Source organism: Oryzias melastigma, linkage group LG7 (assembly GCF_002922805.2).
Source record: "Oryzias melastigma strain HK-1 linkage group LG7, ASM292280v2, whole genome shotgun sequence".
NCBI lineage: Eukaryota > Metazoa > Chordata > Actinopteri > Beloniformes > Adrianichthyidae > Oryzias > Oryzias melastigma.
Genome location: NC_050518.1, coordinates 8,576,699 through 8,587,671, shown reverse-complemented (window position 1 = coordinate 8,587,671; position 10,973 = coordinate 8,576,699). Strand labels below are relative to the sequence as shown.

At 41.2% G+C, this 10,973-nt stretch overlaps 1 protein-coding gene across 1 annotated transcript; it reads right to left on the bottom strand.

Annotated features, from left to right (window-relative positions):
* Positions 1 to 222: 222 nt before the first annotated feature.
* erbb3b (erb-b2 receptor tyrosine kinase 3b) lies at positions 223 to 10,552 on the bottom strand. The gene is made up of 27 exons (XM_024293785.2): positions 9,866 to 10,552; positions 9,582 to 9,768; positions 9,324 to 9,449; positions 9,172 to 9,234; positions 8,935 to 9,053; positions 7,738 to 7,879; positions 7,538 to 7,651; positions 7,349 to 7,466; positions 7,199 to 7,272; positions 6,564 to 6,654; positions 5,933 to 6,135; positions 5,734 to 5,866; positions 5,558 to 5,651; positions 5,089 to 5,246; positions 4,929 to 4,985; positions 4,153 to 4,294; positions 3,952 to 4,071; positions 3,760 to 3,858; positions 3,471 to 3,656; positions 3,247 to 3,402; positions 3,099 to 3,174; positions 2,882 to 3,028; positions 2,702 to 2,799; positions 2,448 to 2,621; positions 2,277 to 2,348; positions 1,511 to 1,805; positions 223 to 1,410 (listed from the first exon to the last, which is right to left on the bottom strand). Exons 1-27 carry the CDS (start codon positions 10,136 to 10,138, stop codon positions 593 to 595), a joined length of 4,335 nt encoding a protein of 1,444 aa, XP_024149553.2. The 5' UTR covers positions 10,139 to 10,552; the 3' UTR covers positions 223 to 592.
* Between the last annotated feature and the right edge of the window lie 421 nt (positions 10,553 to 10,973).

Below are 10,973 nucleotides of genomic sequence, written 5' to 3'. Positions count from 1 at the left end.
TTGTGGTTGACGATTCAATTCATGGTCGATATTGGTTCACTTTGAACGATCCAATTCACTGACTCAACATCAATGAAGAATATTGTTAGCCAAAATTTCAAACAGTGTGACTCAGAGATAAATGGGCACAGTTTCAGTGTCACTAAGTTGATTATTCCTTTTTGTTTACTCTTTTAATATAGTTTTAAGGTATAAAAAGTACATTCACAAATACAAGAATGATTTTTCTTTTTTAAGATGTTTACAAACAAAGTAAAAAAGCAGAACTTAAAAAAATGCATAACATTTCAAACTGGATACAGTAAAAACACAATATGTGATTATGCTTATATGAGAGGTACAGAGAGCGTTTTAAAGTTGCCATTTTACTTGTTCAAATTATTGGAATTTGAAATAAGTGTCCCCATTAATCTGGAATAATCTTTGTTTTTGAATTTAGCGGTTTTTACATGATGCAAAGAGATACAAAAAAAAGCATACTTAAAAAAATGTATTCTTTTAAAAATATATGCAAAAATTGTAGCACAACATAAAATTATACATGTATGTTCGTCATCTTAAATCTGTAAGTTGTGTATGGGCAGCAGTTCCATTAGGTGCGCACAGCATCTGGTTTGAGGAACAGCCTGCTGTGCCAGTAGTCTGGGTTATCAAAGGATGTGTTGTTGCCTGCATCACCCAAGCCAGAACACACCTTGATGTAATCCCCCGTCCCTGCACACCTGCCCCCAGCCTTCTCCTCAGGAATAGCCCTTCCCCTCACTGGGAGGTTCTGATATTCTGTGTGCCTCCACCCATCAGGCACCACTCCAAAAACCATCTCTTCATACTCTTCCACTTTGCCTCCTCCAGCTACCAGCACATCTGGCACATGAGTGACCACACAGCTCAGATCCTCTGGAAGAGTGGACTGATGGTTTGTGTCATGGATCTTCACCGTTTCCTCTTCCTCCTTGTGCTGGTTTGTGAGAACCTCAACTGCTTGATTTGTTTCTTCTGTCTTTACATCCAACATTTGACTTGCATCCAACTTAAGATCAAATTCGTCTGAAGACTTGGACCTTGTGATCTCCATGTATTCATACCTGCCACTCTTGTGGTCTGTCTCTGTTTGACTGTTTACATCCTGATTTGTGTCCGTAGAATCTCTTTGGTTGTTTGCAGCTTTATCATTGTGCACTTTGTTACTCCTCGCTGTTTCATCATAGGATGTGTCTTTCATATACGACAACGCCATAAGTGTTGGGGAGGGCAACACCAGAAAGTCATCTCCATTTGCACTGCTGCCCGAAGATGGAGAAGAAGCAGGCTCTGTGTTCATGGTTTCATATTCTTGGGGGTTCGTCGCCACAAGCACCAGGTTACTTTTCAACCTGGAGTTCCCTTGTCCAGAATTACAGATCTGGAAAACTGTGAGTGAATGAAATAAGAAAAGTGGAAAATTCCAGAGTAAGGGTAATTCAAAACAATTGTTATGTTTACTTGTCATCATCTTCTGCACACTACTTACCTCTATCTGAGTTGCAAGGTGACCCAGGAAGAACGTAGCCATGGCGATCCACATCTTCCTCCTCTTCCTCTGCTGTCCACACTTTGTAGGACGATGGACTTGAGGCAGTTGAAAGTTTTCTTTGTTGGCCAACGGGAGCACAAGGAGTACTCCTCTCCAAGTCAAACCTTGTCCTGCAGCCTCTCCCGGTTGGTAAACCCTCCACATGCAGCTCTGCCTCCCTGCCGATTCTCCTGAAATCTGATCGGTCTGGGAGCGTGCGCACTGAGCTCAGACGGGCGCGGTGAAACCACAGCTGAAGGGAAAATAGAGATACTGGTGCTGCAACTTTTTTTACAGACTCAGGCAATTCATGCAGCATAGGGGTGTAACAATTCATTTTAACTTTGATTCATGTGATAATTTGTGGTTGACGATATGATTCATTGTCAAAATTGGTTCATTTTGATCCGATTCACTGACCTAAAAATTGATTCAGGACACCTTTAGACAAAATTCAAGCAGTGTGACGTTATTATTTGTGGTGTACCTCAGGGATTAAATGCGAGACTCCAACATTTTTATTCTCTACTGTGGGTGTAATAATATATTTTGTGGTTGATGATCCGATTCATAGTCAATGATTAAAAATGTGCTTAAAACAGGTCAATCTGGTTGATTGTAGGAATATAAACTGCTCGATTGATAAAGTCAATGAATCGTTACACCCCTACAACACACAAAACATATGTGTTCTAATGAACTTTAGCAGCTGTGTGTGTCACACCTGGCGGATGCTGTTAACAGGGCTTGGGGTCATTTGCAGGTATCCAGTTGGTGTAGCCTGAGATGAGCCACTCTATGGGTCAGGAAGGAAAAAATCTGTTTTACCCTGATTTAAAGATCTTGCATAGAAATAGTGACAGTGAGTCTATAGAATCTATAAGTAAAGTATTACCCTGTAAGAATTAATGCGGGATCGGGGCAGACTCCAGGATGGGGAATGTTGAAGAGGAGGAGTAGCCAAAGCGTCCTCTAGTCCTTCATCTGGATCTTCTAAATCTGGATCCAGAAGTCCTCTTTCCGATTCCCTTCTACAAATCTCACCTGGAGCAGCAACTTCTCCTTCCAGCTGAAACAATGCAAATTAGTTCAGTTTTAAAGCATCAAATTCATTCTAAAACTATTTATTGTAAATGAGTAACCACACACCTTGATGACAAGGTATCTGTGGGGATCCCTCGCCATCCTTGTGAAGTCACTCGCCAGTTCCTTGAATGTCGGCCTCACAATTTCATCAATCATCCAGCCTGAACAGAAATAAAATTAACATTACAGGATCTTCAAAATGTATTAATATTTGGTATGTTTGAGGTCAGAACAAATGCTCACATTTAACCATCACCATGTAGACATCTATCGTGCAGATGTGAGGCTGTGACAGACGCTCTCCTTTTTCCAGCAGGCCGGGCACGTCCTGAGGCTGGACTGAGGCGTACGGCTCAGCGCCAAAGGACATCATCTCCCACACCGTCACCCCTGTTCAAGAACCACATTTAAACTGTGCTCTCAGGGTTTAACAATCAGCGAGATCACCAAAGCCCCCCACCATAACTCCAAACGTCGCTTTGATGGGTGTATCTCCGGAATAAGATGCTTTCAAGTGCCATCCATTTTATTGGCGTCTGTAAGAGGAAAACAATGCAAGTAAGAGAAGAGATGCTAAAATCATTTTAGAAAACGTGAGTCTCAGCAACCTTTGCGTCTGTGTAGATGTATTTCTTGTCATCGGAATAAAGGAGGTCTGCCACGCCGTAGTCCGAGATCTGCACCTGGTAGTTGTTTTTCAACAAGACGTTGCGGGCGGCCAGGTTTTTGTGAACCATGCAGTGTTCTTCCAGGTAAAACATACCCTGTTACACAAGCTCATGTTCTCTTACTGCTCCTACTTCCCAACGAGAACGATTTCAGATGGACTCACCTTAGCGATCTGCACACACCAGTTGAGCAGCCGCTGAGGGTCCAGACTGCTCCGGTTCTGTCTGATGTGTTCCAGTACGGAGCCCTGAGAGCTGAGCGCCGTCACCAGCTGCAGGGCGGCGCCTGGGCAGATTCCCAGCAGCCTGACAATGTAGGGGTGATCCAGACTACCCATGGAAAGCATGTGCTGCAGAAAATGTTATGCTACTTCAGTATTGTGTTAACCGGGTGTTTTCTTGTCAGTTTAATCTCATATTAATTTACATTTCCATATTTTTCAGCAGACTTACATTTGTGATCTCCGTGAACGTCTGTCGACCGGAGATGTCCTGGATGGTCTTGATGGCAACGGGTATCTTCACAGACTCTCCCTCTGGAGTCCAAAAGCCCTCAAATACAAATATTATTTTAAAACGAAATATCACAATAATTATCAGTGGCTGATGGATGAAAGTCTAGCAACAAAATAAAATCCCAAATACTTTGTGCACTGTGCCAAAAACACCAAAGCCGAGAACTTTGATTTTTTTCAGGTCAGATGGCTTCAGAATCCGGGCGTAAACTTTTGTGCCTTTTTCTCCAGGACCCAGAGGTTCAAAGCTCTGTAAAAATCACCCCAAACTTTAGAACAGTTTCTGTTTTTTTGCTGTGTAAACAGCTAATTTAAGCTGGTAGATTTTTACCTCTCCGCTCTCCAGATATCTCCTCATGGCCCTTTTGCGCTGGATGGCGAGGCCCCTGTGGTACAGAACTCCCAGGAAAACCATAGCCAGGCAGAAAATCAAGCCAGACGGGACGCCCAAAGCGATGCCGGTGATCTGCCCGCTGCAAGGCCAAGCAGAGGTGGTGATGGAATATAAGTTTACACAAATCACATGTTCATCTCACACACAGCATCATCGTCTATTCATTTGTGGATTTCAGAAAACATTTCCTAGAAAAAGTGTAAGTCTTTAGAATTAAATTCATTAACCAAATTTGAATAAAAAACTGACTAACATTTTTTATTTTGAATGTGTCTGATAAAGCACGAAGAAAAGAAAAAGAAGACTTAAGATAATTACACCTTTAAAGTATGAAAATATGTAAAGGAAACCGAATTTGCTCAATTAAAACAGAAACCAAAGAATAAGATACAGTAACATTCAAATTTATGTACAAACCTTACGAACATTTATTATTTTTTTGCACAAATCTACTTTAAATATAGCAGCCTTTGATAAATTTTAAGCCCTTGACATCTGGATTCATTTCCAGCAAAAAAGAGAAAAAAAGTCACTTATTTTTGCTTTTACTTAAGATGCTAAAATAAAGTAATTTTTGAGCCAAAGTGGTTTGAAATTATTTGTTTTGAATGTGTCTGATAAAGAACAAAGACAAGAAGAAAACAAGATTTAAAAGCTTTTAAACAACAATTTTAACTCTTGCTTTTTCACTTTTGAATATTGGAGATACTCACCTGCTCACTGCCAGCCTTGCTGTCTCTAAGCAATCACTCAACCCCGGGCCAAAGCATCTTGAACACAAACATAGCTCAGATTTAATGACTGATAAACCTAAATCCAAACAAACATTATAAAATTACACATATAAGAACAGGAATTCTCTCTAAATCTCACCCCTGAGTGCAGTTTTGATGACACGGCTCACATAGACCTTCCTTAGTGGGATATTTGAAAATCAGCCCTTTCTGTCCATCATTAACCCCAGAGGGACAGGAGGACACGCAGTAAGGACCGTCTCGCAGATTGGCACAAGCAACACAGTCATTGGCCCCCTTTAGTGGAAAAAAATGTGTGAAGGAATGAGTTAATGAAAAGACACCATACAGGGAGTGAGACATTTTTTGGGATCATCTATTTGGAATTCTATGAAAAATGCATGCAATCATTTACCAGTTTTGTTCAAAGAAGGGATTTTTTTGGTGTTTGTGCCTCTTTTAGAAGTTTTAAAAAATCCTAAAATCAAATTTTCTCTTTTAGAAACACCTGTTAGTATTGAAAACGGAAAAATAAAAAAAAGGCAAATGAAATCTATGCATCTCCTTGTGAGTTATAATGAGACAGAAGCTAGTGCATTTATAGTTACCGGTCCTGTGCAGCTGACTTTCCCCCACTGAGGCTTGCATTCTGGATGACAGCTGACACACTCTCCATCAGAACCTGCAGACTCTCTGGGAGTGCTGCAGACACATATTCAGAAAATACTTATCCACCGAGGAGGAGTAACGTTAGCCACAAGACAATCTTCTCATCCCTACTGACCCAGAGTAAAAATGACAGCCTCCCACACACGTGCCATCGCGGCTGTGGTTCCTGCAGGAAAGACACTGTTGCGGACCAGGACCCCAGCAGCCCGAATCTGAGCATAGCGGGTCACACACGTGACCCTCTGCAACTGCAAACACATCTCAGTTCAAGTGATGCACCAGCCTGAAGACTGAACACTGAAAACTCTCCTCACCACACTCTGTGAGTGGCTTGTTGTTGCTCAGATTGTTGATTCGAACTCGGTGGCCTCTGAACAGCTGCGTCCAGTCCACAGTGTGGTGATAACAGAGGTTGGCATTCTGGCTGATGTAGACACTGCCGTCACTGATTTCCCGGAGAGAGCGCAGACCCAGGGAGGTCAGTGTGGGGATGTGCATCACCATCAGGGAGAAACGCCTTTTGTTTAAGGGAGTTTAAGGCAGAAAGATGAAAAACTATTTCAAAACCCTCGCACCACAGCAACGCGTCACACTTTAGTCAGAATGTCAGGATCAAGACAGAACTCCAAGCCTGTTCTAAACTGGGAAATGCAGATAGAGAAGAGTGATGAGAAATTGCCAACATGAATCAGAAAGAATTTTAGAGTTGCCAGCACAGAGAGCAAGTGAGATGACAGACAGGAGGTGTCAAAACACTCAGATGACTCCATGGAAGCGTGGTAAAAAAAGAGAAAATATACTGTCTGGTAGACCTACAGCCCCTATTGTCTATTTCAAAAATACTCTATCATACTGACTTTTCTGCGGCAGAAATTTTTAATTTTCTCACTCACGATGGACTTTTTTGACAGTTTTTGACTGTTTACTTCATGGAATCAGCCTTACTTGTGGAGGGACCTCCCTTGAATGGTGGTGAGGCTTGAAAACACAGAAAGATCTTTCAGTTCTGTGGGCCATGACTGGATGTTTAGAATATCTAAGGATGAAGCAGTTATAGCATTAGAAAACACATTGTTTAAGAGAAAATATTACTTATTAACAGTGGGGTGAAGTATTTAGTCAGCCAACAACTGTACAAGTTCTCCCACTTAAAATGATGAGAGAGTCCTAATTTTTATCACACGTATACTTCACCTGTGAGAGACAAAATGAGAGGAAAAACTTTGAGAAAATCACATTGTCTGATTTTCAAAGAGTGGCCTGGCCAGTCTCCAGATCAAAACCAAAAATAAATCTTTGGAGGGAGTTGAAAATCCATGTTGTCCAACAACAGCCTCAAAACATCACTGCTCTAGAGGAGATCTGCATGGAGGAATGGGCCAAAATACCAGCAATAGTTTGTCAAATACTTACAGAAAATGTTTGACTGCTGTTATTGCCAACAAAGGGTCTAGAAAAAGAATTGAGATCTATAATGAGAATAACAAACCTCTCATCTTTTTAAGTGGGAAAACTTGCACAATTGGTGGCTAACTAGATAATTTTCTGCCCCTCTGTGTGGAAACGAACCCCACCCTTACCTGTTATTTCTCTCACAGTGTGGAAAACTTCTAACTTTTTGGCATCAAGTGGTGGAATGTTCCTAAATCCATCTCTGTGAACGACAGATTCATGAATGTGCCAACTGCAAGTGTCCTGTCATAGATTCTGCTTCTGGAGCCAAGAGTTACCCATGGATTCCCATGACCAGGAAGTGAAGACTGCCCTGGATCTTGGTGCAGTTGATGAAGCTGTCGATGTTGCTGGAGTCAACCGTCTGCCTGTGGTTTGCACCCGTACCCTCACACACTACAGAGATCACCAAAGCCAGTGAAAAGCGATCTATCAGTGAGAAGAAGGAAGTGTCATCTTGCTGTTACCTTTTGGGCAGAATCCGCTGCATGGCTCACACTGCTTCTGACCGTCTCGGTCCACCTCCATTTTGTCTGGAGGACAGACCCTCACACAGGAGCTCCCATCCACTATAAAATGAGCTAAAGAGAGGAAAGACAAACCCATGAGATACTGATTAGTAATTCAGAGAATGGCTTAGAGCAGAATCCATAAACCGAACACTCACTGGGGCATTTAGACACACAGATTGAGCCATACTGGTACTTTGCATTGGGGTTGGTTTCCATTTGAAATTTCTGCTTGTTGTAGATGAGAGACTGGGGACACTGGGACACGCAGGCTCCAGAGTCATTGAAATGACGGCACGCCTTGACGGACACACAATAACAGACAAAGATTACAATTTTCAAGCAAAAAATACATGCCAAACATTAGCAAATGCAAGTCAATGATATAGTCATATTTTAGTTATTTTATTTCTCAGGGACAGTGCACATTCAAAGCATCACCGTAGTGAGCCAGTATCAGTTGTCCCCAGACAGATGTGAAAATTGTCTACCTAAAAACTCAAAAGACAACAGTAAAAATAACAATATGAAGAGTAAAAAATGACAAGTGTTACTGATGAAAACATTATGAAACATTAAAATTAATAAAAAAAAGGATGGATATAATTGCACAGATTTAACAAAGGGGAAAACGATAATTATTAATCAACAAGTTTGATGTTAAAAGTCAGTTTTTGGTTTGCTTTTTTTAACAGCTTGTATGTTGTAACTTCTCTGATCCTCTGATGGACAATCTACATAGTTTCTGCAGAGCGACAATAGTTCTTTAGAAATTTGTCTTGTAGTTGTAGGCGGGACTCATGGCGCAGAGTCTATTTGTTTACACGTTCTCCCCCTATCTTACAGCTTCTCAAACCCCTAATCTCACATTACTGGTGCAACGGAAATGGTCAGCAATGACAGAGCCATGCAGCCATATAGTTTTGAGACGGGGAAAACAAACGTACAGTATGCATGGATCTATTTGACAGCAGGTGGATGCATTAGAATGGAGCAGAGAGCTTGTGGCTTCTACGTCACACCTACAGGTTTTTTTTCCAACTTTATGATTTTGTCTGCTTCTCATTCACAACAACTAGAATAAAGAAAAATTCTGAAATTTTGCTCTAAGCCTAATTTTCTTAAAAATGTCTTTCATCTTGGGGAAAAAGCCACTAGAACATAATTCGAGTTAATTTTTAAAGGAAATTTTACTTTATAAGTTGCAGTTTGGCTTGAAATCAGTACAAGTCTTTGTTTTATATATGTACATTTCAGTGTGTTGAGATAAAAAGATGTTGCAAGTTTTGTTTTTTCGTGTTACCATGTTTGCACAGCAGTCTGTGCAAGAGTTCTTGCAAATATAAACTCCTTACATAACAGTCTACATCCAGAGGGCCTCTGCATCCTGCTGCACACTCTACGTGACAGCAGTCCCGGGGGCTGGTTCCAAAGCAGCGGCCGTTACACTGCGGGGCGCACACCATCTTAGTCACTGAGACAGAAAAGACTCAGGTTGGATCAGAGAAAAATCTGAATATACACATTTAAGCCTTTATCGTACACCTCTTAGATCTGTCTTTATGGGAGGAAAGCAGAAACAGAAAACTCACGGATCTGACACTGATGCTCGTTTGGTCCCCAACAATAATTACCACAGGATTTGTGGCAGGAGCCTTAGACCAGAGGAGGTGATGTAAAAAACAGCTGGTTAAAAAAGAAAGAGACGGTCTGGAAAGCTGTTGGAGAATATCTGAGTAGAAACCTTTTTCTCCATTGTTCTGGATTTCTATTGGTGCGTTGCTGTCTTGTACAATGTCTTGCCAGAAGATCCAGGGGCCATAACTGAGATATTTATTATTGATAATCTGCACTCCTCCCTCCAGGATTTCTGTGAAGCGACACAAACATTCTTTATCTCAAGAAGCCTGTTGCAAATACATGTGCAAACAGTTTATCAAATAAAAAAAGTAGTTATCATTTATTTCTACTTCTAATCTTTTATTCTTCTCATTCCATTTACCTGTCAAATTCACAAGCCCTAGCTGCCGCAGCCCACTGGAGCCATCCTTAGGATAATTGAAGAAAACCGACAGGGCAAAGCGTTTTTCATACAAACTGTTCCCTCTGATGACCCGTAGTTGACCCAAGGGGATCTCCTGAAAGTGGTTCATGGCAATAAGGATGTAACCGGTCACCTCTCGGATTGTCTGGAGGAAATAAAAATTTATTTTTTTTCATCAGACTTAATGAGATCAGATTCACAGTTCATAGTGTTTGAGCAAATTATCAGCTGCCTGCATTTACCTTGAGGAAGGAGAAGTCCCAGTTGCTTTCGATCTGAGTGATCTCCAGGTTTCCCATGATGATCTCGCAGCCTTCGTACCGCTCTTTTATCAGGTTGTATTGATTTTGCTGCGAGCCGGTGGAGCTCAGATCATTCTGAGTGCCGGGACACACCTCTGATTCCAGCGGGGAAGAAGAAACGATTTCAAGCAATTTTTTACTAAAAGAAGCATACACCCTGGAATGAACTCTACTCTGATTAGTGTGTTTCCTGATGCAGCTGAGACCTGGCATACAGGCGGGCTGCAACCCGGGGCCACAGTGCAGGCCTGAGATGATGGAGAGGAGGCAGAGGGCCGAAGGAGAAGGTCTTTATCTCGGACAAAGTGTCTCATTGTGAAAAAGCAATAAATGTAGACAGTGTTCCAGTGAGTGAAGAGTGATGCAGTGACAGACAGGGCTTCTATGTGTGCATGTGTGTGCATCTGCAGGGTGAGTGTTGCTGAGATCATACCAAGAGACAATGGGCCGTGTGTGAGTGGCCCCTCTGGCAGAGGGAAGCCAAATGAACGGAAGGGGACGTACACCAACAACAGAAAGTGTAACTCTGGCTCTGCGTGTGCAAAGATTAGCAACCCGCAGTAGCAAACACCATTTCCTGTTTTCATTTTGAACTCGCAGATATCAACAAGAAGCAGAACTTTTCAAAAACGTTTTTCTTTTTGATTTGCAGAAGTTTCAAGCAAAAAACTGAAAGAGTTTTGTGATCTGACTTTAATCTACGGCTATCTAATCCAAAAAAAAGGGACAAACTTAGTGATACTTTCTTAAATTTTGACTTTAATCAATTTTAAAAGACAGAAAATAAATGGATTGTAAATTTGGACACACAAAAATCTATTTGTAATAATTAAAATATTGAATTTGACTGGGATATATCTTAAATAACATCACTGTTACAGTCATATCACAAGTTTTGGAAACAATGTTTTGAACATTTTAAATCTGTAAGCAGTGTTTCTTTGAGTTTTTCATCAATTCGCTTTATTTTTATTGTAAATAGTTGATTCTTTAACACACTTAATAGGAAGTAGAATTTTCTCTTACCTTCATGTGTTCGTAACAACTC